A 27,273-nucleotide genomic window follows, 5' to 3' on the forward strand; every position below is an offset into this window, starting at 1 on the left:
TACTAAAATTTAAGAAGACTTGTCTACCGCGAACCATCTCCGACACCCACGGAAGTCGCGAGAGAGGAGTAACGAACCCCGTGCACCTGTCACCCAGCTTTAACAGCCATCGGAAGCTTTTCTAGAAACCCTTAAACCTTCGGTCACCGCCTCTTCTCCATCCCCAACTCCAAAAAGGGAGCCCCTCCCCACCACCGACCCCTCGCTGCTTCCCAGGCAGTGTCACCTGAAGGTCCAGCCAGCATTTCCCCACCTCAGAATGGGACACCCACTCTTTAGAAGTCCCTGTGGGGCACTGTCCCGGAGCTGACCCCCAGAGCCCTCCACACCTGAGTGCAGAGCGGGGTCCTGGGGTGACCGGAGGCTGAGGGGACTCTTTGCTGCCTTGTGACAGGCTGAGGGTTTGGGCACCTCAGGAAGGGCATCACCTGGAGGGACTCAGACCCATTCTTTTTTTTTTTTTTAAGATTTTACTTATTTTTTTAGAGAGGTAGGAAGGGAGAGAGGGGAAAAAAAGTGGAACATCGATGTGTGAGAGATACGTCAGTTGGTTGCCTCACGCACGCCCCCAACTGGCGACCTGGCCTGCAACCCAGGCATGTGCGCTGACTGGGAATCGAACCAATGACCTTTCCGTTTGCAGGCTGGCGTTCAACCTGCTGACCCACACCAGACCAGCCAGGGCGGGACTTAGACTCATTCTGCAGGGGGTCATCCATACGTCAGCAAGAAGTGGCTTTTGGCTTTTAGGGGACCAATCGGAATTTAGGTGTGCGGTGTGGACAGAGGTTCCGAGGCACGGCAGAGCCTGGCCTGTTTGGGAGTGGGGGTTGTGGTGGCAGAGAGCAGGGAGCAGGGCGCCGGGCGCAGAGGGCGGCCGGGAGGTGGCTGGGGCCCCGGTGGGCGGGGCTCCCGCCTGACTCCAGTCTGCACCTGCCCCTTCCCTGCGGGACCTTCTTCCCCCAAAGCCTCCTCCTCTGCGTAGTTTCCTTTTCCAATGCCGCCCTTGTCAGGCAGGCCACAGTGATTAAGTGAGGGCTCCTCCTTACTTCTCAGTCCATCTGAGATTGCCGGCCTTCCCAGACTTTCCTGCCCTCCCCCGCACCACACACACAAAAATTTAAGACGTAGAATATCACAACATGAATGAAATGTAAAGCAAGTGGATGAGGAAAACGGGGCATTTCTTCCTTCCCTGAGGCTGAAGCGGGAGTTCCTGCTGGGGCAGGGAAGCTGGCGTCTTCCGTCTGTCCCAGCTCCTATTCTCTGCGCCTCTTCACTGATTCCTTTAGGGACCAGACTACCTTAATCGTGACCAGGCCCTGCTACAGAACCGAGAGTGGGTCCCTGTTGCCTCCCCGGTCACGTCGGAGATCCTCTGGCTGTTTCTCGAGGCTTCAACCCCCACTGTCACCCACCCCACTTCACTGCCATTCTCTAATATGAGGGGCCAGCCTCCCCTTTATACGTGCCATGCTCCTTCCCTGCCCTTTGCCTTTTTTTCGTGCTGTGCTTTTCCCTCTCCATTCTTCAGAGTTGAGTTCAAGAGCTGCTGCCTTCTCCAGGAAGCTCTCCAGGATGTCTCCAGTCTACACTGACTTCTTCCCTTCTCCGCACCCCCGTAGCCCTTACTGATAACATTGTTGGGTTTAGCACGTGGTTCCTTAGAGTATTTTGTCACTATTTAATGTGTTGGTCATGTCTTCCCACGTTGCACCCAACCTGGTGTTGGGCAGACAGAGGAGGCTCCCTGAACGCCTGTTGGTGACTAAGCCGTTGGGAGGTGGGTGAATGGGGGGGCGGGGCTTCTCAGGGAGCTTGGCCCTTGGGTTTCCATCCCAGAGCCCAAACCCTTGGTTTCCAGGGGTGCTGACAGTTGTACCTGGAGGATAGCATGGGGCCCGAGGAACTGGGTGGGCAGACCCCCACAGGTAAGGCGGTGCCTCAACTCTTCTTCACGCTGCGCCCCTGCTGTTCCCACTGGGGGAACATTGCTGTGGGGAACGTGGGGAGCATTGCTGTGCTTGAGCCCAGGAGAGCCCGCCTCGGCCTGGGAGAACGGCCCGGGCTTGGGTGGTGGGGAGGCCAGAGGTGAGGAGGTTCCTTCTCCCAAAGGAAGGCAAGTCTTGGGACCCTCTTTCTACTGATTATCAGAGCAAAAGGACCCAAGGGAGGGCTCGGTTTAGGAAGGGCTTCTCACAGGTATTACTTCCCTGGTTCCCAACACTGCGAGGCGGAGGGGTGCAGAGGCCTAGCCGAGCAGCTGGAACAGCCGTCCAGCCGGAGGGAGGGGCTGCGGACTCCGTTGGTGTGCTTAGGTTCTAGGGCTGAGCTACGGCCAGACGTTAGGGCTCTCTCTGTAATCTCTTCACTCCTACTTGATTCTACATCGCCTCAGGGCAAGGATACCGTCAGTCCTGCTGATCTAGAATCTGGTCTGTTCAGACTCCCAGCCTGAAGGGGGGAACTCGTGCATTCTTACACTTATTAGAGGCTTAGTACAAGTTAAATCAGTGGTGATAACACAGCCCCCGCCAGGAGGGTCAGTTGTTTGGAGCGTCAGGCCGGTGGGCCAGGGTTGCAGTTCGACCCCCTGTTAAGGCACATGCACAACCAATGGGTGCATGGATGGGCAGGTAGAGCAACAAATCAATGTTTCTCTCTCTCTCCCCCCTCCCCCACCCCTCCCTTCCTCCCTTTCTCTCTCTCTAAAATCAATAAATAAAAGAAATCTGTTTGAAAAAAATATGATAGCAAATAATCTTCCGTCCAAATATCATGGTCTCCCCTCCTTTCCCCTCCCCTTCCCTCCCTCCCCTCCCCTCCCCCAACAGTCAGACCCAACCTCCCCTGCCCTGCCCTCAGGCTGCCCAGCAGGTAGCAATGCTTCACATTCCTGGAGGGCGGGGTGCCTTTGGAGGTGAGTTCAAATGCTGACTTAATCTCTTCCCAGGTGTGGGACCTCAGGCACCGTTTAAGCTTATCAAACCCGGGTCCCTCCACTGTGGCCGCACGGGCAGCCCTCTGTTCTCCCGGGCATGTCAGCACTCACCAGTCGGTGTTCTGCTTCCGCCCTTCCCGAGCTGGTCCTGTGCTGGCGCTCCGACCCCTCTGCCCCCAGGACTGGCGTTCAGAGGGCTAGGTGAAGATTTGCTGAATGAATAAATCCAATCTCAGAGCTGTCTGGGTTCATAAGGCAATACATAACGTTTAATGCTTCTAGCACAGGGCTGGCATATAATAGTAGCTCGATCATTTTTTTAAAATAAACTTAAATTATGTAAGTTTTACACAGACACATTCTTATTGTGAAACCCCTTCCCCACCCCCCACTCCCATTTTAATTCCTCCACCAGAGGTACCTCCCAGGGCTTTTCTCTCCTTCTCTGCATGCGTGTAAATACCTAATTTTGCTTCACAGTCCCTTTTTCTTTTCCTTTCTTATTTAAGTGGAACCACACCGTAGTTTCATTGGACAGCTTGGTTTTTCACGTACAGTAAGTCTGGGCGGGCGAGCCACGTGATTGGTCACTGTCGTGTCCCGCCATATGCATTGCCGGGATTGTATTTAACGGTTTTCTTCTCGGGCACTTGTATTTACAGCGATCTGCCGTGTGCGCGAGACAGTAAACACCCTTGGTTAGGACTCTTTGTGCATCTGTGTTTCTCTAGAAGGAGAGAATGCTGGGTCGAAGGGAACGTGTATTTTGCATTTTATAAAATCTGCCAAATTGCCCTCCAGAAAGGCCAGCACCAATTTGTGCCCCTACAAACAGGGTATGTATGAGAAGACTCCCACCTTTGCCAACATCAATATTTTGCTAATCTAATGGTTGGGGAAAATGGTATCTTGTTATGATTTTAATTGGCATTTCCCAGATAATAAGTGAGGTTGGACATCTTTTCATATGTTTATTGGCCATTTGCACTGCTGCCGCCGCCGCTGCTGCTGCCGCTTCTGTGAGCTGAGCAAATGTTGCTTCCTCTTGCTTTATAACCCCGCAGTCTCAGCAGACTGCTTCCTGTCTGCCCCGGGAAGAGCAGCCTGTGAGCGTCCGCAGGGTCGTCTCCTGCTGCGCTCTGTTCCATTGACTAAGCCATCACCGCGCACCCACTCAGCAGGGGGCATTGCGCCGCCGGGGGCTTTGGGACTAGGTGGATTAATCTGATCCCCTGGGCTTTTGTATAGGAGACTGGAGAAATGTCAACACAAAGTAGACCATTGAGGACAAAAACCAAAGTAGTAGCAAAATATGTGAAGTGGCAGCTGTAGGGTATTCTGACCAGCAAACGTTCCACACTTACTCACCACATATAGGCTAATGAAACCTGAGCTTTTGCAGAGTGGCCTCAAAAATAACATCAGCCTTCAGAGAGATGCTGCCGTTCGGAGCAGGCGTGACAGGGTGCTCCACCGACAGGCTGAACGTGTTTTAAAGGCATCCCAGGGACAGCCTGTGAGCAGTCGTGACTGCCGGGGCAGTGACTTTCCGATAGGCTGTGACATTGTCATTACAGAGGTTCCCCATTGTCTCCTAAGTGGGTGGGCTGTTTGCACGCTAGAGTGACCGTTTCATCTAAGAGAGAAAAGCGCTTCAAACGACCCCCATTTTTTTTTTTTTGGTGGTGAGCAAGCAAGGGGTGGGGCAGGTGGTCGCCACTCACCCAGGAGGGGAAGGACTTGACTGAGCACCTACTGCACGCCGGGCTCTGTGCCAGGAGCACTACTTTCACCGTCATCCTAAACCGTGATAAAGTTAATTCCTATTTCAGGACCCAGGAAAGGGAGAGCGCCCCGCGGCGCGGCCTACGTCACGCATCCTAACCCAGGTCAGCTGCACTTACAGGAAACACCTGTCAGGGAAACCTAGCGCACAGGCATCCCAGCCCTCCCGCTCAGCTTCAGCTAGTTGACCTTTCTCTAGAAAAATCAGACCCGCTGTCCTTATAAGGAAACCCCCGACTTCCCAGCCAATCCGGCGCTGTTCCCGCGTTGCCTCTTCCAGTGCTCGGGAAGAACGGTCCACTGCCGGTGAGGTACTCTGTTCCCCGATCTGTGGATTGCTCTCCCTTGAATAAAGGCCATCAAACGCATCATTAAGTTGTATACTTCTTGTTTGACAGATGTGTGATCCAGAATCACTGTAAGAACCACTTGTATCCAATTTTACTGTTAGGAAACTAAGATTCCCCTGGGTAAGTAGGTAGCAGCCGCATGGGTGTCCTTGTGGAGAGGTCACGTGGGTGGATCTGGACGCCGGCTCCCATGCCGCGTTTGTCTGCAGCCACAGGGCTCACCTAGAACCGAGTCTTCCTCCTGGTCTGGTCCGCGGTCTCGGCTCCTCCTGCAACTGGCGTGTGGCTGGCCCCGCCCTCCGCCAGGCTGCCTCCCCTCCCTCCCCACCTCGGCAGCTGCAGGCGTGGAGGCCGCTCCACCAGTGCCGGGTTCGGGTCCTTCGGTGCCCTCGGGGCCGGGCCCCGCTCCACTCACTGGGCCCCACGCCCTTGGCCTTGCACTGCTGTTTCTCGTGGTCTGTGTTGGGCATTGTAAGCTGGCGTTGGAAGGGTTGGAGTGAGATTCAGGAGGCCTGGGTTCTGGTCTCAGCTTCTGTCCCCGAGCAATCCCAGGGATCTGTCTCCGCTGTGCACTTTAGTTTTCTCATTAGCAAGGTGGCAGGTACAGGCGAGAAGACCCCAGAGATTCTAGAATTTCGCAATTTGCGGGGTGGTGGGGGGGACAGGAATCAGGGTCTGTAGCTCCCCTTGTCTCCTTTACTGGCTTGTCCGTAAATTCTGCGTTAAATATTTGAGTGCGTTCTCAGGCTCACGTAAATGCCTCTTCTGGAAGCACATACATAAAGCATCCTTATAAGGATTCTTTAAAAGAGAAAACTTTCGTAAAATTCACATGTTTGGTGCTAGAGTCTAGTGCTCCCTCTCCACTACTGTCCCCGGTCCCTCCTTTGTCATTTTATGCCGGGAGCAGAAAGGTGGGACGCAGTGCAGGTCTTTAGACACTAGGCCTAGGTACAGGGAGGGGCTTGACTTCATCGCTAAGAAGGTGATGTTGCGGAGCGCGCCCACCCTGCGCCCACCCTCGGGCACGCCCAGCTTCCTGCAGCATTTCCTTCGCCCGGGAATGCACAGCCCTGCTCTGGCTCTGGTCGCCAGAGAGCTGCCTAGATCTGCTTTCCGCTCCTTGCTGCTAGTTTTCTTTTCATTAATCATACAGCCATTGGTTCCTTATTTCAAAGAGTTCTTGAACCCTGACTGAGCAAATGCTGTGTGCTCAGGCTTCAAGCTAACACCGGAAGTGTCTGGGTATCTTCTGTGTTCCCACTTGTTCTAGACACGGAGGCAACACATTTAAAGGGAAATCAGAACCCTGCCCTGGGATGCCACCCTCCCCTGGGAGAGGTGGGCCGGTGAGTGACTAAATGATGCTGCTGAAATCCAGGAGGGGCACCACAAAAATATGAGGAAAGGGGCTACAGGAGTAACCGACTGCCCCTGCCCAGGGTCTTGGGGAAGCTTGCCAGAGAAGGGACGTCAGGCAGGCCTCCCACTGGAACGGGAGTTTGCCCTGCAGGGACCGTGGGGAAGGGCACTGAGGGGGTCCTAAGGTAGGTGGTCCAAAAAATCCTCTAGGAGTTTGGAGTCCAGAGCGCCTCAAGATTTCTTGCATACTTAGTTCAACTTTTAGGAGCGTTCTCATAGCATTTTCTAGGAGGCAGACAATGGAAAAGATACGATGGTGATGCTTTTTCTGCTCTGCTTGAAAAACCAGACCATTCGTCAAGGAGGTCCCTGGGATGCTCAGGCATGGGGTGGCAGGCTGCACCCTGTGACTCTGTCAAGGGGCCAGTACACTAGATGCAGGAGTTCACAGCTGTGAACTAAGGCCTCACTGAACACACCCAGCCCTGGGCCGGCGCTGGGGAGACGGACGGGCACCGCGCTCGAGGCACACGCTGCCCCACGAGGAGTGGGAGTGCACAGACTGTTCACAGTGAGCCTCCCTGTCAGGGGAGCACGGGGCTCATTCTGTGCTTGTGGCACCAAATCTGGTGAGCAAAGAAGGGCCAGGGAGCTTCTGGGGGGGCTCCTGGAAGGCTTCCTGGAGGAGGTGTCCTTTGAGAATTCCATTAGGGATACATAAGGAAGGCATTTTGGGGAAAGGAACCACGGACGACAAAGAGAAGGAGGCATGAAGCTTCTGAGTTGTTCAGGGAGCAGCAAGAGATGTGGCCGCTGGGGTGTGGGAGTCGGACACAGAGTGCGGGAAGAGAGAAAACGGCAAAGGAGAGCAGTCAGGCTGTCCAGGGCCTGCTTGTTGTAGTGAGGAATTCAGGCTTCCTCGTGCAGCGGGGGCTGGAACGTGAGGGCACGGGGTGTGCGTGTTAGGAAGACAACCCTGGCAGCTTCGCAAGGGGCCCGGACAGGGGACGTTTAGAAGTGGGACCAGTTAGGAGGGCGTGACATTTGGTTTTGAGGGTCCAGGTGTTGGGGATCAGGTTGGATAGAACTGATGGAACGTGTCTCTGGCCGGAGGGAAGGGAGAAGCCTGCTGGCCTGTATTTGGGGAGCGGGGGGTGGGGTGACTATCATTACCCGCACCAGAGGATCATGCAGGGAAAGCGGGTTTGGGGCAGGAAGGTGGTGTGGACTTTTCCTCTTCTTCAGAATGTGGGTATTTTGATGAGCCGGAACTTTTTGTGTTAATGAAGTTCTGTTTCTCTGTCTTTCATTGGTCAGTGTGTGTGTATCTCTAAGAATTCTCTGCCTGCCTCAAGGTCACGGAGATGTTTTGTTTAGAAGGGGTAGGCTTTTGAGCTAGGTTTTAGACAAGCTGCTTTTGAGAAGCCTGCAGGGTGGCCGTCCACAGGGAGAGGGTTAGCAGGCAGCGTCCAAGGTGTCACCGGCAGGCGGGGAAGGCAGAGCTGAGACGTGGAGCGCAGCCGTGCGTTGGAAGGAGCAGGACAAAGGGGGACAGAGACTGGCGGTGTCTGGGAGCAGCTGGCAACCAGGACAGACTCCGGAAGGAATTCTGGAACCGACCGGAGGCCCACGAAGACCCCCCTTTTCACCCGTCCGGAGCCCTTCCTAACCCTGTCAAGTCTCTGTGGGTGCCCTGTCCCTCACCGCTCAGTTCACGCTTGCCCTGCCAACTGAGTGTGTGTGTGTGTGTGTGTGTGTGTGTGAGAGAGAGAGAGAGAGAGAATTCACCCCTTTTCCGACCTGACTTTGTCACAACCCTTCACAGGTGCTGCGTTCCTCTTTAGCTGGTGCGCGGTGGGCAGTACACACATATTCAAATTTCACTTCCATCTCAGGTTGGTTATGCAAAAGTAGGGATAAAACAGTTCAGTCTCTTGTATATTTGAATCTAGATGCAATTCAAAAGGTAACTTTGTGGGGCAAAAAAAACCAAACCAACCCCGAAACTGAGTTGGGCATGCTTTGTACATCCCAAAGGAGCTATCAGAACCCAGTGTTTCTGAAAGGGTGTGTTCCTCCCTCACAGTCACCGGGGCACTAAAAAGGCACACCCCCAGGCCCCACTCTGGACCAATGCGAGCAGAATCTGTGGCTTGGTTCCTGAGAAATCTGGTTTTCCAGCCAGGTACCTAGATGCTCCTGTGGCGTGGGGGAGTTGGAGAACACCCGAGCTGTGGATGAGTGAAAGGGAACTAAATCTGGCCCAGGAGAGAGTCCGCCGAAGGTGCATGCACTGTGCACTGTATTTCAGACCATCCTATCGCCCTCATCAGGGGTCTTGCTGTGCGTTGGAATCACCTGTGAGTTTTGTTGCAGTTGCCCCTGCTGGGGCCCCTGCTCTGGGGTCCTTCGTGAAGGGCGTGGCCCAGCTGTCTCTCCAGGTGATTGGTTGCAAGGGTCAGTGCCAAGTGGAGGGAGGAGGGCAGGCTCTAAGGCTGGCGGAGCTAGGGGACCATTTCCGAACATGGGCGGGGTGAGAGGCCGGAAGGGACTTGGTACAGGAATTCAAATTTTCCCTTTGGGATGGAGATGATAGGTGTTCGGGCTGCTTTCAGCCTGGTTTACCCCAGTGCTCCTAGGCTGAGCTCCTCCTTCGGAGTCTTCTCTTCGGACCCTGAAACGTGAGAGGGTCTGCGTGCCTGAATCTGAATGGTGGTCCTGAGGCCCCACCCTTTGACCCCTGGAGCCCAGCGACAGCGGGGAGGTGGGGAGGGGAGAGCAGCCTGGGCCTTTGGGGGTTGACGGGGTGCCTTTGACCCACAGCCCTCCAGGGTCGGGTTGCTAAAGCAAAGTGACAACACGGATGCGTCCTCAAGCAAACTTGTCATAAGGTTCTTTCCACCTCTCACATGTTCCGCTCTCCTGACTTCCTTTGATCTTATCTGTAACATTCAGCAGATAGTTGTGGTCCCATTCCCGGACTAATCCAGAGAAGCTAGGCGTTTGTAGGAGGTGTTGTCCTCAGCGTGATCCCCTGTCCGTCCAGACCTTGCAGCCTCTCCAATTGATTTTCCTGGTGAGGAGCTAGTAAGGTCTGGGGCCCTGCGGCACCCCCACCCCCACCCCCCGCCCCAGCCTGTGCCCTCCTCCCTCCCTGGAGGACTGGGCACAGCCAGCAAGCAGCTCCTGGGTGTGCTGGGGGATGAAGGCAACTTTGAGAGAGAGGGAGGGGTTTGTGGAGGAGCCCTCCCCAGCGGAGCAGGCCTGGAGCTGCAGGGGAAGAGGAGGCCGATGGGCGCAGGGAGGCAGGAGGCAGCAACCAAAGTTCTGGAAGCCTAGGGCAGGTCTGGCGAGTTCGGGCTTCCGAGCACAGGCCACTAGGAAGTGTAGCAGTGACAGGGAGAGAATGGGGGACCTGTGGAGGGGGAGGGCAGCTTGGGGCAGAGGTGGGGGGAGATGAAGTAAGGGGTCAGTTTGCTCTCTGGGTCAGAATTGATGACAGCGGATCCCAGGACAGGCGCCTGGCTGCTCCCGTTCCGAACAGATAGGCAGACGGCTGCGCCTGCGCTCCTCGCCCTCCCTTTGTCCGGCAGGAAGCAGATGCTACTGCAGACCCCCCAGAGACCTGGCCATTCCTGTCTGAGAAACCTGGGGGGTCGCACCCTTCCTAGCTCCCCGTCTCCCGCCCTTGAGTCCTGCTGCCTTTGCTGATCCCGGCCTCCCCGAGTTTCCTTCCTTGTGAGGAGAAAGCATCTCAGCCACATCATTCACTATCTGATCGCACGCTATCCTGAATGGGGGCTATGGCTCCCTGTGTGATGGGTCCTGGGCACATGATTAGGCTGTGAGTCACAGAAAGGTGGAGAGGCCCATGTCCTCCACCTGACCTTCCACCTCCATGGTGTCCTCCCCCAGCCTGGCTCTTCCCGGGAGGCCTAGGGCTCCTGGATCCTCGTGTTTGGGTCTGTTTCAGGTGGAGTCAAAGGTGTGCCGCCAGGTAGAGCATGGCCTCTTCGGGTTCTAAGACTCTACTGGCAAGGGGGGTGGGGTCCCTCCGCCCCTTGGTGTTTGCCAAAATGCTGCACCTCTCCTGGGCCCAAGTTCGGGGTGGTGGCGCAGAGCCCACACATCCTAAGCCAGCACATGGCAGGTTGCCATGGCGACCCTTTGGCTTTTCCTCCAGAAGAGGATGGGCTTCTCTTCCGGCCCAGATCCTCTGCCTGGGCCGCCACCGTTCTGGGGACCAGGCCTCCCAGCCCCGTGACCTCACACTGTCTGCCGTGGGGGCAGCTTGTGGACAGCTCGGTTTGAATCAGGACCCAGGACCAGACCACAGCACGTTCTGGCTTGAAGGGGCCCTGAAGGGAAAGGCCCAGGGGATGGGGCTGCACCTCAGGCATGTGCCCTGAGCGGGCTTCCCCCACCACCTCCTCCTGCCTGCACCGCCTCAGCCCAGACCGCTTCCTCTCCAGCTCCGGCTCCGACCCTTCTGGTGGCCTCCATCCCTCCCGGCCTCGGTTCCCTCATTCTAACAGAAATAGCCAAGGCATTTAGTGGTTTCCATACCTGGCCAGGATCTGAATTACCTAGGGAGCTTTTAACAACGGGTTCCTGGGTCCTACCCCAAGCTTGCTGATCTCCACAAGAGAGCTCAGGAGTCCGTATGTTTTTAAACCTCCTTGGGTGATCCTGATACACGTGAACCCGAGTGAGCCTGGGATTCCCCCGGCAAGATGAAGTGTGAGGCCCTCGTGGAAAGAAAAGGCAGCTCTGCCCTGTGCTGAGGTCTGACCGGGTTCCCGGGAGCTTCTGAAGACCCCCTTGCAGGTTCCTCTTGTCAGAAAGCCAGTATTCCCTGGCCATGCTGGCTAAGCCCAGTCCAGGCCCCCACCTTTCCACCACAGGAGAAGCCAGGAGAGAGAGAATGACCGAAAAGGGGGGGGGGGGGTGTTGCCATAACAACCAGCTCCAGGCAGAGGCCTTCCTTCCAGGGGCTGGTACTTCACCCCAATCATGGTGGTTTCCATGGAGATGGGTTACTGAGGGACAGGGGAAACATTTGCCCCACTTAAAGCATTAGTCAGGAGCTGCCAGAAGGCAGAACGTCTCTAGGTGGGAGCCTTGGACCCCTGTCAACTTCCAGTCGCCCCCAGCGTGGCCTCTGCTCTCCCTGAGCAGGTCTGACACTTCTCCCTGCTTAGTTGCTCTCTCTGCGACTGGTCTCCCTAGCAACAAGTCCTGCCAACTCCTTGCTGTTGGCTTGTCGCTATTTTTAGCTTCACTGCCAGCAGCCCAGTCCTGGTCATTTGCTTGCAACTTCCATGTGGACTGCAGGGAAATGGGAAAACAAAGGTTCTCACCTCTTTGGGGTAACCTAGACCGGGACCTCTTAGCACCTTCACAACTTTGCTATGGAAAGTAACCATCCCCCACTGGGAACTTGGGCAGTGGCTTCCCGGTGCGGCTCCTGAGATAACATGGGTTTCAGTTCAGCAAACACCGTTTTGATCCTCTAGGACGTGCAGGGAGTTCTGGTGCACACTGCTTCCATGTGAGGCTGAGCAAGACCCAGTCCCTACCCTCCGGGAGATTTTCACCTCGTGGAGGAGAAAGCTGAGTACACAATCGCCTTAGCCCGGGCCAAGGTTGGCAGGTGCCACGAGAGGGTTCCGAAGTGCTATGGGGGCATGGAGGAGGAGAGACAGGATGACCTTTGGGCGGGGGGAGGCAAGGGTGAGAACCTGGAGCACATTGTCCGGTAGGCCCTTCTGCAGTGGTAGGGATGTTCTAAACTCTCTGCCACCCAGTACAGGAGCCCCTACCCCCAAGGGGCTCGTGGGTACTTGGGATGTGGTTGGTGCAACTGAAGAGCCGAATTATTTTTTATTTATTTTTTAAAAGATTTCATTTATTTATTATTAGAGAGAAGGGAAGGCAGGGAGAAAGAGAAATATCAATGTGTGGTTGCCTCTCGTGTGCCCCCTAATGGGGACCTGGCCCAGTGCTCTGACTGGGAATCGAACTAGTGACCTTCTGCTTTGCAGGCCAGCGCTCAATCCACTGAGCCACACCAGCCAGGGCTATTTTTGTTTAATTTAAATAGCGCATGCAGCCAAGGGCTACCTTCTGGGACAGTTCAGGTCTAGAGAAACTTTCCTGGTGGATGTACTTGGTGAACTGGGCCAGAAGGATGGGGAGGTAGGATTTGGGCTGGTGGGAGGGGAAGGGGAAGGGCAAGGAAAGCAAGAGTAAAGGCACGAACCCCCCCACACACATTTGGGGGCTGGCAAGTAGGCAGACAGAGTGTGGGGTGCGTGACGTAAGTGCTGTAGATTGTGGGGGCCTTCAGTGCCATGCACAGTGTTGACGTCATCAGCAGGTAGTCAGAGGGCGAGCGTACAGCCCCGAGGCTGCTGAGCTGTAGGTGGGAGGACCGGGCCAGAACAGACATCCATATTTACCTCGTGCTCTTTCGTCCGGATGAGGTCTCTGGCCTCGAGGTCAGCGGGAGCGTTGGTGTGGCAGAAAACCCAGTGTCTTCCCAACGTGCGGCTTGGCAGATGGCTTCCCGGGGACTGTGGCTGCTCTGATTTTGAGGAAAGGGTCTCGGGTGGTAACTGTCCTGTTTGAAGGAAACAAGATGACCTCCCCACATGCTGTGGGCCCTGGATTTTGACAGAGCAAGAACCAAACGCTGATCCTGGAATTGAAACCAGCCAGGCTGGCATGGCATTCCCACCTGGACCTGTCTGTGCAAGTGACCACCCTTAGTGTGGGGTGGGGGGCAGGGAATCACGGCCTGAGGTCTCATCGTAGCTCTGTGAGTTGGAGAGTCACGTGATGATTAACAGCACATCGTAACCACACTCGTGGGAAGCACAGAGAGTGACAGACACCAGAATGTTCAATTTCCCAACTTATCACAGGGCGCGTCCTTGCCACACAGGTCCTCGTGCTTGTCCTGCTGTGTTCTGGCAGCTGACCAGTGTCCGAGTCCCTGGGAAATATGGTTAAAGTCAGAAGTTTGCTCGATGGATACAGGCTCGGGGCTGAGCGTGCCAGGCGCCCTTAAGGGGCATTGTCACCAGGCCTGCGAGTCACTGCCCTCTGCCTGCCTGTCCTTCCGGTTGCCCTCTCCTGCGGGTCGTGCTGGACCCTTCCCCCCCAACACTTCTCTCAGGCTCTCGACACCCACCAGATCTCCTTTCCACCCAGGGGTCCTCCTTTCCACACCCTTCTTAAAACTTGTCCAAGAACCTGGCTGTTTCTCGCAACTCTGCTTTTTCAGGTTGACTGTCTACCTCACTCCAGAGACCTGTCCCAGTGGTCATGCTGGGTGGGTCGGTCACTCTGGAAGGTGGGGGCAGGTGGGACCTCAGGGATCCTTGAAGGCCGTCCTGGTTTTTCCCCTGATCTTCTGCTAAAGGCACTCTTGCCCTAGGTTGTGGCGTCTTTTTGCTCTGGGGTCTGCCCCTGCCCACCGAGTACAAAGTCACGAATCCCTGAGAGGCTAGAAAAGGGTGGCCTCTCCTGTCTGGTAGCTGCAGGAGGCGGGTGGCGCCCTAGGTCGGCAAGGGGATGGCTCTGAGTTCGGGCTTCCTTTTGCTTAAGATGGGAGCTGAGGGTGAGAGGCCGCTTCTTTACATCAGCCAAGAGAAAGTGAGGCTGATGGCTCTGGTCCGAGCTGACGCTTTGAGTCCTGGCTGAAGCAGTTCCTAGACTGACAGAGCGTAGAGGTGAAGGTGTTCGGCTGTCTAGTCCAATGGAAAGGAGGGGCCGTGCGTGGGATGGAGTGCTGCTAAGGAGAGCCAGGCGCGCCCGATCGCAGACTTCCTTTTGAGAGGAGGCCTGCTGACGGGGCCCGGGGTGCCGAGGAGGCGGGGCCCGGGGTGCCAAGGAGGCGTCGGGGAGGGAACCAGCTAAGCAAGTCCTGTTACGTCGCATCAAGGGTGGGAGCAGGCCAGAGACATAAACTCGGGGCTTCTCAGGGCATCTCCTGAAAAACTGTACCAGACAGATACCGGGACTGGGTGGAAAGGGGGGTTGGGAGAGAGAAGGGCCCATGTTTCGTCGAATGGCTCCTTTGTGCTGTGTGGATTCTGGGTCCCACCTGGGGCTGTCAGAGGGTGGCCTGTACTCCCCAAGAATTATCTGGAGAAGGCGTTCTGATCTGGAGTCCTCCTCCTTCCTCTTGGTGCTTGCAAGCTCAGAAGGGGGCTGGGCCTCAGGAGAGAAGGCGGGTTGTCCTTCACAGCACATCTCTTGCCTGCATCCTACTGGCGCCCGTTTGGGCTAGCATGTTCCCCCTGACTGTGGCTGGAGGCCAGGCACCCGCGGCGTGAGGTGGTCCTTAGGAGGTGCTGGGTCTCCGGGGCCCGGCAGGACAGGTGCCATCGCTCCTGTATTGCAAGTGAGAAAGCAGCCTTCCTGGGGTCAAGTGGCTCGTTCAGGGTCACAGTGCTGGAGACAGAACCCATGTCCAGGTCTCCGGACAAGTGCCACTGGCCCGCCAGCCTTCCCATGGGTAGCATTCACCTGAAGTTCCGGTGCTGCTGCTGCTTCTTTTTTTAAAAGATTTTATTTATTTATTTTTAGAGAGGGAAGGGAGGAAGAAAGAGAGAGAAACATCAATGTGCGGTTGCTGGGGGCCGTGGCCTGCAACCCAGGCATGTGCCCTGACTGGGAATTGAACCTGTGATGCTTTGGTTCACAGCCCGCGCTCAATCCACTGAGATACGCCAGCCAGGGCCAGTGCTCTTTCTAACTCATCTTGCAAACTGAAACCAGGCTCATCTTTCCAAACCACCGGTTCATCTCCTCTCAGAAAACCTGCAATTACTCTTCACGGCCGCAGCATCTAGCTAGCAACATCTTCCTCTGCAACATTTAGCTTTAGTTGTGCTGGGGGTGGGAGGTGGGCAACGGGTCTGCCCCCTCCCCAGACGAACATCTCTTGTTCCTCACTTCCCCTACCTCATTCCACACCTGGTCCCTCCCCCAGGCCCAGTCTGGGCTCCGCACTGACCTTGCTGACCCCGTTTATCCTCCATACTACCTGCTGTCTGTCGGCTTCCAGGCCCTGCAGACCCCTGGGGCCTGGTGTCTGTGATACAGCTATCTGCAGGTGCTCGCTTTTCAATGGCTTCTCCTATCTCTCCGAGTCTAGTCGACTCTGCCCACTCCTTGCGTGTCTGTTCTCCTTGAGGCCCCTGCAGAGGAGGAGCGGAGGAGCGTGCCCTGGTGGAGGCCGTGCCTTGAGGCTCCCCCTGGAGGCGCCTGGAGACAGGAACCGGGTGTGGAGCTGCAGATACTTGAGCGGGAATGAAGGAATTGCTACCCGCTTGTTCTCGGTCTGCAGTCTGGCTTTCCCTGTTTCAGTTACCCGAGGCCAGCCACAGTCTGGGACTAATACATTTCCCCAGCCATCCACATCGCAATAGCCTGATGGTCCAGGGTCACCCAACGCAGACGACCGACCTTCCTTCTGACGGGTGGTCAGAAGGTCAGTAGCAGCCTAACAGTAGTTCATAGGGCTCAGTTGGCACCTCCCTTCCCCACACTGGGATGGCATCCATCACCTCCCATCGCCACAGGGATGGGTGAGTGCGGTGGGATTTCAGGAGGGGCTCCAGTCACACAACAAATTTTTGTATATTGCTGTCATTGGTCTGTTTTACTAGTCGTTGCTAATCCCTTACCATGTCTAATTTAGGAACTTCATCAGAGGTGTGTACCTGCAGGAAAAAGAGCACATATAGCACTGGGGACCATCCACGGTTTCAGGCACCTGCTGGGAGGGGGTCTTGGACCAAGTTCTACCCCCCCCCCCAGTAAGTGGGGGCTGTCCTGCTTTTGAACAAGCACCCCCCCAAGTCTCGCAAAAGAAAAGCAGGAAATTGAAGGCCGACCCCAAGTGACCTGTGGAACCCAGAGACTTGGCTAGGAAGAGGTTTTGAAAGACTGAACAACTCAGCTAGCTTTTTAAGGCACCTCTGCCTGTCCAGCTGTAGTGGGAAGGGAGCCCCCTCCAGCCCCCCCTTCTTGTTCTGGGGTGCCCCCGATTCTGTGAGGGTATCTTCGCTCTGTCTCTCTTAGCTTGGAGTTCTGCAGCTTCTCGGGTTTCGTCGCTCATCTGTAACCTTTTCCTTTCTCTTTCTTTTTTATTTGGGTATGCTTCTGAGACTCAACTTTTAACAACTTTCCTGACTGTCCGGAACCTCATTTCTCCTTTAGCTGCGCTCGCGGCTTACCTCCGTACCTGGCTAGAGAGCGGTCCCGGCCCGCCCGCCCTCCTCCCAGTGGTGCTCCCGGGGGCTCCCCGCTCGCTCCCGGACAGCGCAGAGCTCCTGCCGAGTTGCGGGAGAGGGGGCGGCACCGCCTGCGGCCCTGCCCTGCCCGGCCCTGGGAACCCGCAGGGCCCCACCGCGCCCCCCGGCCCCCACGCCCCCGGCCCGGAGGAGAGGGGCTGGCCCACTGCCAGCGTCGGAGGGCCGGCCCCCTCCCCCGGCCCGCTCGCAGCCAACCAGGCAGTCCAGCGGGGCCCACGTGACCTGGAGTTCTAGACAAAGAAAATGTTCAAGCCCTCCCCCCCCCCACCTCCCCCCTCCCCCCTCTCTGGCCCCCCTCCGCCCCCAGCCCCATCACCCCCTTCCCCTCCCCCCAGACGGGCAGCTACTTACAGAGCTCCAGGGCCGGGGCTCACACCTGAGCCGGACCTCGGAGGGGCTGCACCTGGCCTTATGGGTAGGTTCCTGGACAGAGCCCTGGGGGGCTGGGGGCGGGAAGGCGGCAGGGCCAGCAGGGGGACCTTTGGGCCGCTGCAGCCCTCCTGGCTCAGAAGAGTCAAGTATGCCTCCCTGGCCCGAGTTCTGGAGATGCTGAGTTACTCCTGTCCTACCCACTGCCTCCTCAGGAGTCCCCAAGTCCCGCTCTTTCCTGTGCTCAGGTGGGACCTGGCTGGTCAGGGGCCAGGGAGAGCAGCCCTGCCCTGAGCTAAGGACAGCGGTCAGCGAGGGCTGGGGAGCAGGCCCTGGGCAGGGGTGCTGGGAGCCCAGGAGTTGGGCTGGAAGCAGCACTTTTGCTGAGCTGGCTGGCAGCTGGGTTGTCGGCATTTCCGTGTTGACCTGTGTTCTGGCTGGTGGACCATGCTGTCCTCAGGCTGTGCCAACCTTGTGGCCTCTTGAGAGGGAGAGTTTTCTCTCCTGCGTGTCCCCGGAAGCCGCCAGGCAGGCCACCAGGAAGAAGTGGTGCTGGGGATGGAGGGAGCAGTGCAGCCCTGACAGGGGCCGTGGCTCATCAGCGGGAGCCTGGGGCGGGGGGCAGCCTGTGATGGGAGAGGCGCCTGGGACAGCCCAGGGTCCATTGCACCAGTGGGGAGTCCGCGTGGGTGTCCAGACCTCTGACCTTTGGAACAGGAAGCGGCCTGAGTGCAGAGGGAGGTGGAAGTGGGACCGGACAGGGAGGCCCGGCCTCCACCAGAGCGGCGTTACCAGTGGCTTTCCAGGCTGGACAAACTCCAGGCAAAGTGGCTTCCCTGAGCCGCAGTGGTGGAGGGGGGTGGTGTCGTGTCTCCCTGATCCCGGCCCATCTCTGGGCCACTCTGGAGTGCTGTCTTCTGACCTGGGGGTATAGGAGCCGTTAGCCCCAATGCCAAGGCCGAGTTAACCCTTCTGTCTCCCATTGTTTGCTCGGGAGGAGGGTGAGAGTGTACGGAGGAGCGCAGACCGGCATTCCCTCACTACCCTCGGCAGACTCCTCTGGCGAGGGGGCCCCTCCCCCACCCAGCCGCCGTCCTTGCCCCTTCCTCCCCTTTCTCTTGCCTCCTGCTGCTAACCCACCTCTTCTTCCTCCCCCCACCCCTGCTGGCCTTGTCACGACGGAGGCCCCCTTCCTCCACCTCCGTCTGCCCAAAACTGTTTCGTCTGCCAATGACTGTTTTGGGTGCGTGCTCTCCTGCACCTAGTGGGTTGGCTGTACTTAATAGCCGTCAGCAGCAGCAGCATCTGACAAGCAGGAGGAAGTTGTGGGGGAAGACTAATGTTCAGGAACTGGCTGTGGAGGGGTGGGGGAGAGAGACAAAAGGGCTGTGGGGGAGGACGGAGGTGGGGGGTGGGGGGTGGTGTCAGGCACGACTGGATCCTGGGCCGGGGGCACCCAGCGCCCACCCACTGCCGCTGGCTGCGGACGTGACTAAGGCTCCTTTCCTTAGGAGGCCCTTTTCTCTCTCCTGCCCGCTGCTGACTGCACCCCTGGTTCTGGCCGAGGGGCCTCGTGGCTTCCGATGGGGTCTTTGGGACATTCGAGGCGGCACCCGGGTCTCGGTCGGTCATCAGAACTGGTGGTGGAAGCGGCAGGGTGGAGGGGAGGGGGCGGAAACAGCCGGGCGTGCCGATTATCCGCCCGGGTCAGTGTGCTGGGCTGGGGCTGCCCCAGCCGATGCGAGAATCTGCCTCCCCCCTAGGGTTCCGTGCCTGCCTACCTACTACCTACTATCTACCTAGGCGGCCCACCTCCTCGTGGGGGAGGAGGCGGTGGGGAACTGATAGTAGGAAGGGGAGGGCAAAGTCCTGGCAGGTAAGAGTGGGGCTCGGCTGGGAGGAGCAATCACTACGCAGCTTCCACCTCATCCTCCCAGCTGTTTGTGGGCTGGGGCAGGGGGTGAATTGTCCCATTTTAGAACTAGTTGAGTCAGAGAAAGAACCAGGACTTCCATCCTTGATGTTTTAGGAATTGCTACGGGAAACCGATTGGTCCCGCGCAACAAAGACTTAAAGAATGAATGAAATGAATTTACGAGAGAGTAGTCTATTGAGTTTAAACCCAAGTTTCTTTAACCTGGCACTCTGGGATCCGGGGGGGTCCATTCACAGGCTTGGGATCATCCTCAAAAGTCTCTATCACACACACACATCAGATCCTTCTACCTCGGAAAAGGTTAGCAGAAATCCTTCGCTCAAATGCCATTTTAGGTCAGAGCAACTCAGCAGAGAAGGGGCTGCTCCAAAGTCAGCTACTCGTGCTTGTGCGTCGCAAAGCTAAGCCGGGGAGGGAGATGCTCTGACTTGCACCTGAGAACCCCTGCACTCCAGGGTGCTTTCCGATGCTCTGTTTCCATCTGCAGGATGGGCGTGCACCCTCAGCGCTGAGCTCTGGGGGGAAGTCTCCTGTTCAACGGCATGTCGAGGGTGGGATTTTCTCTCTCTGAGTCTGGTGTGGTGGAAACGGGTGCAGGGCCTTGCAGTTTGGGGACCGCACGTTCTCGATTCAGTAGCCGGGAGAGATGGGGAGGAACAGTCCTCAGAGCTAAGTACCGGGGATTTCTCGGTTGTCTGTGGGAGGATGGGAATATCTTGGAGTGGGGTGTGAGGAGGAATGGAGGGGCCTGGACGGGCCTGTGGGGCAGAGGCTGAAACCGGAGGCGGGAGATGCTGTCCTGCTGCGACAGTGCTGGGACCCGGGCGAGCTTGGGGTGGCCGAGAGGATGTCTGTGCTCCGGAAGCAGTTGTTGCGAGAATAATGTATGTATGCACGGATCTGAGAGGTTAGCAGATTCACCCCTTCCTGCTCTGTGCGCCTTTCCGCACGGCGCGAGCAGGCAAGCTCTTGCGGGGCGTTTCTGCGGTGTTTGGGCAGACGGGGAAGGAGGCAAACTCTAAACACACAGCAGTGGTTTTCATCACCAGTAAACATCACAACAAAACCGGGACGGCGGTCGGTCTGGAAACCACGTAGATGTTCCTGATTGCCCAGGAGAATTGTGGGAAACGGATGAGAGGATCCAGTTTTTGGTTGGGAGATGAGGAGAGGGTGGAGCCAAGGACGGTGCCTGAGTGAGGGTGCACAGATTCGGGTCGACTGGAATTAACCTTCCCGTGTCCGCAGGGGGAGGGGGGGGGAACAAGTGCTCGTGGCGACAGGTTGGGAAAGATGAGACCGGGGAGCGAGGTGTCCCCAAGAGGCGGGAGAGAAGGCCAGAAGTGAGCCAGGCAATTGGCGTCCACCTCTCACCTTCAAGTCTCTCTGTTTTCGTGGCAGGCCAGGTGCGTTGATGAGGGAAGAACTCTCTCCAGCCCTGTACCTCCCGTCACTGTCTGCAGACCCCAGAGAGATTGCGGAGAGCACCCTAAGTTTGAGGTGGCCTTGCTGACTCCCGGAGAGGTCAAGGTAACTTCTGTCCCTTGTTCCCCCAGGCTGAGAAGAAAGCCAAGGTGATCGCAGTGATGAACGCCGTGGAGGAGAACCAGGGGTCTGGCGACCCTCAGAAGGTGGAGGAGGCCAGCCCTCCTGCGGTGCAGCAGCCCACCGACCCCGCGTCCCCCACTGTGGCCACCACGCCCGAGCCCGTGGGGGCTGACACCGGGGACAAGAACGCCACCAAAGCAGCCGATGACGAACCAGAGTACGAGGTGAGCGGCTCGCTTCCTCCTCCGCCTCGACCAGCTCTGTCTCGGGTCCTTCCACTGCCAGCTCCTCCCGGCCTGCGCTCCTCTCTCCACCTGGTCCCAGGCCTCTGTGTCTCCCCGCTGTCGCTCTGTTTTGGTCCATTCACATGGAGCTCCCCGCTGGCTGTCCTGACCCTCAGATGCCCAGGGCTGGGGTTGCCGTGGGGAGGGTCCGGGGGGCAGGGCCTCGTGACCGCTGTGTAATAACTTGTGCTCCTTGGGGCTCCAGGACGGCCGGGGCTTTGGCATTGGGGAGCTGGTGTGGGGGAAACTGCGGGGCTTCTCCTGGTGGCCAGGCCGCATTGTGTCTTGGTGGATGACGGGCCGGAGTCGCGCCGCCGAAGGCACCCGCTGGGTCATGTGGTTCGGAGACGGCAAGTTCTCGGTGGTGAGTCCCGGGGTTTGGCGGTAGCCTGGGGGAGGAAGGGGTCTCAGTCCCAGGGCCTACAGTTTGGGCTGGCGGCTCGGTCTGGCACGGGGGCGGTAGTGGTGGGTTCTGCTTGCCCCCACTCTGTGCGTGTGAATGAAAGAAGCCCGGGAGATAAGTAGGTTGCACTTACTCAGAGAGCTAGCATAGCTGCCGAGTTGTGGCCTTTGGGAACCCCTTGCCCAGAATTCCGTGCGTTCAGTGCATCCTCACTTGCATGCAGGTCCTTTGTGTCATGTAATTACTTATTGATGCATCGGGTTCTCTCAAGGACGGGGGCCAGGTCCTGATGCCCCCAGCCCCTGCCAGTAGCCAGTAGCCAGGCAGGTGGGGGGTGCTCGATGAGCGTGAGGGAGGAAAACGAGGGTGGCGGTTGTCCCTCCAGGTGTGTGTTGAAAAGCTGATGCCGCTGAGCTCCTTCTGCAGTGCTTTCCACCAGGCCACCTACAACAAGCAGCCCATGTACCGCAAGGCCATCTACGAAGTCCTGCAGGTGGGTGCCCTGTGCGGGGCTCAGACCGCCTGCTGGCCTGGGGGCCAGAGTGTCCACTTTAATCCAGAGCACAGGGTCCACCTGCCGGGCCCTGTGGACTCCTTTTGTCCCCACCTTACTCGCCCCCTTTCTGCCCTCCTCTGACGGCCCCCCCCCCCCCCCGCCACGGTCTTCCCCTTCCCTGCCCCTTCGCTGCTGGGAGTCTGCCCTCCGGCCTGACACCCACCCCCACACCTGTGGTCCTCCAGGTGGCCAGCAGCCGGGCCGGGAAGCTGTTTCCAGTGTGCCATGACAACGACGAGAGCGACACTGCCAAGGCCGTGGAGGTGCAGAACAAACAGATGATCGAGTGGGCCCTCGGGGGGTTCCAGCCCTCAGGCCCCAAGGGCCTGGAGCCACCAGAAGGTAAACGCGGGGGCCCAGCCCAGCCTTCTGGGATCCCTGCCAGCCAGGCCCGGCAAAGCTGTGCCTGGGGAGAGCAGCCAAGGCCTCCATCCAGGGGCCACGGGTTCCCTCCTCTGGGGTCAAGGTAGGGGCAGCACTGCTCTGGGACTCAGAATGGCCTGCTCCCCACTGGCCTGGGGGCACCAGAGAAGGGGGAGCAAGGAACAAGTGGGGGACCAGGCTTCCCCTGTTGTAGGTAGAATCGGGGAAGGAGGGGGAGCTGGGATTCCTGGTCAACTGGTAAGCGTGACCTCATTGCCTGCTTCTCCCGTCCAGAGGAGAAGAACCCCTACAAAGAAGTTTACACAGACATGTGGGTCGAACCTGAGGCAGCTGCCTATGCACCACCCCCACCAGCCAAAAAGCCCCGAAAGAGCACAACGGAGAAGCCCAAGGTCAAGGAGATTATCGACGAACGCACAAGAGGTAGTTGGCCCAGCTCTGGAGAGAGTGGCGCGGCGAGGCCGGCACTCAGAGGCGTGGGCACGGCCCTCGTGGCCGCCTCTGATGCTGGCTTCCCTCCCCTCCGCAGAGCGGCTGGTGTACGAGGTGCGGCAGAAGTGCCGGAACATCGAGGGTGAGTCCTGCGGGGACAGCTGGGCAGCCGGGGGTCTCTGCCCCTGGGCCAGGCAGGTGGGCTTCCTGGTGCAGAGGCACAGCTACTTAGGAAAGTTTGAGTGATGGGGACATCAGTGCTCAGTGACAGAGTCTGCTCTGTGTGTCCCACCACGGCCAGCCTATTTCTCTCTCTCTCACACACACACACACACACACACACACACACACACACACACCTGTTTTCAGGTGCCATAATCTTGCCTTCCTGTCCATGTCATGGGCTGGTCATTAGGGTTTGGAGCACTCCAGTGGGTCACAGAGGGTGGCCTATCTTGGATTTTATTGAATTTGCCTGAACTCGACCTTTTGGCCTTTCACCTCTCATCCCCATATTTCATCCCGTGGTCATTATGAGCACCGCAGGTCTGCCTCCCTTGGCCTAGTGATGGCATGTCCGGCTTGGGGACCCTCAGGCGTGGGCAGGATGGGGCGGGGGCCCAAGGACTGTCTCCAGAGTCACCCTGAGGCAGGGCCCTGTTCTCGTTGGTGGGTTCCTGCCCTGTCCGACGCTGCTCCTGGCTGGTGCTCTGAGAGGTGACTGGGCTTCTGAGACGGGGGCCCCAGCGCCTCCCTGTTCTATGGGGCACCCCCCAGACTCCTCTCTGCCTTACTTTTTGGCTGCTGCTCCGGCATGCCCCTTTTTTGTAGCTTTTCTGGTGCGGCTTTGGTCCTACGTGAGGGTGACCCTGTGGGGACATTCACTCCACTTTCTTTGTTCCCTAGACATTTGCATCTCTTGTGGGAGCCTCAACGTGACCCTCGAACACCCTCTCTTCATTGGAGGAATGTGCCAAAACTGCAAGGTAGGGTCGTGGGGCGCGCCCCTTGCGTGGCCCCTGGATGAGCCCCGTGGAGTGGAACAGGCCTTTGGGCTTCGGGCATTGGAGCTGCCACTCGTTTTCCTCCTGGAGGATTCTTCCCCCTCTGAAGCCCGTGCTAGTCCCCAGGTGGACATCGGTCACCGGTGTGAAGTGGGGGCAGCTCAGGCTGACCCGGCGGGTGGGTTTCTGTGCTCTCGGGGCCAGGAGAAAACCCAGGGCTGCTGCAAGGGGCAAAGGGCGCAGCTCCCTCCCTGGCCTTCCCTGAGGCTTCCTGGTACCGTCCACCACCGGGGTCATCCACCGCCGGGGTCGGGAGGACTGCTGTCCCCTCCCCCGATCTGTGGCTCAGGTTGGACCCTGGTTGGATGGGTGGTCCAGGGCTGGGTCAAGGTCCCGAGGTGAGAGCCCCCGGCTGGCTTCAGCCGGCCTCCGCCCCGCTGCCCGGGGTCCCGCCCGGGGCCTGACACCCCCCTGCTCCCCAGAACTGCTTCCTGGAGTGCGCGTACCAGTACGACGACGACGGCTACCAGTCCTACTGCACCATCTGCTGCGGGGGGCGCGAGGTGCTCATGTGCGGGAACAACAACTGCTGCAGGTGAGCCGCCCCGCCTCGGCCCCCCCCCGCCACCCCGCCCGGCCCCAGCTGCGTGCCGTCCAGGACTGCCTGGGGCTGAGGGTCCCGCCGCCACCCTGGGCTTCCTTCCAGGTGCTTCTGCGTGGAGTGCGTGGATCTCCTGGTGGGGCCAGGGGCCGCCCAGGCAGCCATCAAGGAAGACCCTTGGAACTGCTACATGTGCGGGCACAAGGGCACCTACGGGCTGCTGCGGCGGCGGGAGGACTGGCCCTCCCGGCTGCAGATGTTCTTCGCCAACAACCACGACCAGGAATTTGTGAGTGCGGGGCCTAGGGCCTGCTCTGGGGCGCTCTGCCGTGGAGGGCGGGCTCAGCTGAAGCAGCCGCGCTTTGGCTGGTCCCGGGGCCGGGCGGTGAGCCGAGGTGCCCGGGGCCGCACGCCGGCCGGGCAGGGCTGGGGGCCGACCGCGCTTCCGGTTGGCTGGGGGGGCGGCCCTGCGCGCGGAGCCGGAGCGGGCACACGGGCCTGGGCGCTCACCGGCCGGCTGGTGGTGTGCTCCCTGCCTAGGACCCTCCGAAGGTCTACCCACCTGTCCCAGCCGAGAAGAGGAAGCCCATCCGGGTGCTGTCTCTATTTGACGGGATCGCCACAGGTGAGGGCGGCACCGGCGTCCCCGGGCTGGGTGGGGCGTGCAGCTCTGCGTGTTCTCGCGCGGGCGGAACGGAACTGGAGTGAGGGTTGCCGCTGTTAAAGCGTCGCCCTGGAGGAGGAACTTTGGGTTCGAGGAAACGTGATGTGGATGGTGACGTGGATGGTGACCCGGCGTGTCCAGTGGGCACTCTTCTTAACGGCAGAGGCTTTCCCACGGAGGGGGGGGGCGGCGCCTGCTAGTCAGAGATGATATTGACGCTGTTCACAAACCTCAAAGGACGGGCGGGCAACCAAAACAAAAACAAGAGCAAAGAACGTTTAGATCGCCCATAATCCGGTAATTAGTGTTTTGGTGCATGTCGTTTTAGGTTTTTTTTGGTGTGCGCATAGACATACGTTTGTTTACATAATCACATGTAGATAAAACAAAAGGGTGGTAAGATGGGTAGTGTTTAAACTTGCCTTTTTATTTATAATACCGGGACTCTCTCATATCAATCAGCATAGAACTACATTTTTTGTTTGTCAGCGCTTCGTGGGGTTCCACTGAGCGAAAGTTCCGTGATCTATTCCGTCCTCCGCTGGGTCGTGCACCGTCTTCTCCGCTGTTGAGCGCGGTGCTCTGACGAGCCTCCCGGCACGCACGTCGCCGCAGGCCGAAGAAGCCGGCGTCCTTTAGGGAGCGCTGGGTCACCCCCCGGGCAGGTGCTGTTTTTCCCGTGGGCCGGAAGGCCCTCGATGAGCGTGGTGTGACATTGTCTGCCCCTCCGGCCTGCTCCCAGGCTGGGGGCGTCTCACTTTCTTGGAAAGGAGTAGCCCTCCTCAGGACTGGCCTGCACGTGACCAGAAGGGGAGGGACAGTCTAAGCCCAGGGACCTTGGCCAAAGAGCCAGTGTCGGGGTGGCACCCCAGGCTGGACAGTGGTCTTGCCTGCAGCTCAGCACTGGTGCTCTGTGCAGCTGTGGCTTCCAGGCCGGAGCCGGGGGCCTCCTTAAGCTACGTCGCACTTTAGTGGGCCTCAGGCACTCCTGGTGGGGGGGGTCTGTCAGGAGCGCTGGGAGTGGCCCCACCGTAGCCTCTTCCTCCTGGCGCTCTCGGGCCTGTTCTGGTTGTGTCCTCAGTCGGCAGGCGTTTGTGGAGGGATCGTGCTGAGGGAGTGAGTGTAGGTAGCTCAGGAGGAAACCCGTGGACGAGGCTCCGTGCTCTGTCTGGGAGACCACAGGGAGCCCGAGGGAAAGGCCGTGTTGGGAATCTGCTGCTCTGCGTTTGCAGAGTGGGTGCGAAGTGCTGGGGGCTCCCTGGGGAGGGCAGTGGTTCCGGGAGGCGGCACTGGGGGGGAGCCTTTTCAGAGCAGGCGGCGTCTGGGTTGAGTCTAGAGGGGTGGGTGGGAAGGCAGCAGGGCACGCTGTTTTGGGGAGAGGAGCGGGAAGGACAGACCAGCATGTGTGTGAGATGGAGAAACAGGAAAGAAGGGGCCGCCTGAACACTAGCTGCTGTCCTTCCTGGGACGACACGCTGGACCCTGAAACCACACGCTGTCCAGTCTGTCTGTTCTGGCTCCTGCCGCCTTTGCAATGGATCAGACGAGACAGGGAACGGCCTCGATGTCCCCGTTATAGTTGTTCCAGTTGGTGCAGGAAGATGTAAAGCAGCATGCTGGGCAGGGCGGGGCTCGGGCCTGTGGCTGACCAGCGTGTCCCGCTGGCCAGAGGGCTCTCCTAGAAAGACCAGGGTGCCGGAGGCGACCCAGTGACCGTGTTCTTTGCCGGCCGGCGCAGGGCTCCTGGTGCTGAAGGACTTGGGCATTCAGGTGGACCGCTACATCGCCTCGGAGGTGTGCGAGGACTCCATCACGGTGGGCATGGTGCGGCACCAGGGGAAGATCATGTACGTCGGCGACGTCCGCAGCGTCACGCAGAAGCATGTATGTCCGTGCCGCGGGCTGTCCCGCCGCCTCCGTGCCGCTGGCGCCCAGCCCCCGGGGGCAGCGCCAGCCCCCTTGCATTCTGTTCGTGTGTTCTGCTCCTTTCCCCGTTTGCCCCCCCCCCCCCCCCGGCCTCTCTCCCTCCTCCCCGTCCACTCTCCTCCTCGTCTCCAGGGTGATGGGCAGAGTGCAATGGGAACTGGGGAGCTGACCTTTTGGGGCTCCGGCTGCCCCCTGGCTAGTTTCAGGGCCCTTGTTAGGTGAGTGCTTAGGATTGCAGTGAGGGGCCTGTCCTGATCCGTCGGGGACAGCGTCACCAGCCTCCGTTTCTCAGGGTTGCTGGGGGGTCTTTGCCCTCCCGGTCACCTGTGTCTACCCCTGAAACCACAAGCCCTCAGGAATGCTGAAGGGCGTTCATTTGGCGGGCGTTCAGATCCCAAAG

General features: G+C 58.6%; 1 protein-coding gene across 10 annotated transcripts in view; it reads left to right on the forward strand.

The window, feature by feature from the left end:
• The window catches only part of DNMT3A (DNA methyltransferase 3 alpha), a 111,178-nt gene that overhangs the window by 73,890 nt on the left and 10,015 nt on the right, over positions 1-27,273 (forward strand). For 8 of the 10 annotated variants that reach the window (XR_006786359.1, XM_045844616.1, XM_045844615.1 and 5 more), the window contains 11 exons: positions 20,628-20,843; positions 21,109-21,267; positions 21,692-21,799; positions 22,048-22,204; positions 22,520-22,669; positions 22,776-22,820; positions 23,585-23,664; positions 24,165-24,277; positions 24,389-24,572; positions 24,824-24,908; positions 26,686-26,831. Coding sequence is in view for 9 of the 10 variants with exons in the window: in XM_045844616.1 (XP_045700572.1) it covers positions 20,628-20,843; positions 21,109-21,267; positions 21,692-21,799; positions 22,048-22,204; positions 22,520-22,669; positions 22,776-22,820; positions 23,585-23,664; positions 24,165-24,277; positions 24,389-24,572; positions 24,824-24,908; positions 26,686-26,831 (1,443 nt within the window). In the remaining variant the exon portion in view is untranslated. Of the gene's footprint in view, positions 1-17,074; positions 17,182-17,829; positions 17,958-20,627; positions 20,844-21,108; positions 21,268-21,691; positions 21,800-22,047; positions 22,205-22,519; positions 22,670-22,775; positions 22,821-23,584; positions 23,665-24,164; positions 24,278-24,388; positions 24,573-24,823; positions 24,909-26,685; positions 26,832-27,273 lie in introns of those variants that run through there. The other 2 variants (XM_045844617.1, XM_045844618.1) reach the window with 2 other exon arrangements.

This window comes from Phyllostomus hastatus, unplaced genomic scaffold (genome assembly GCF_019186645.2).
Source record: "Phyllostomus hastatus isolate PE091 unplaced genomic scaffold, TTU_PhHast_1.1 phas_contig_402, whole genome shotgun sequence".
NCBI classification, from domain to species: domain Eukaryota; kingdom Metazoa; phylum Chordata; class Mammalia; order Chiroptera; family Phyllostomidae; genus Phyllostomus; species Phyllostomus hastatus.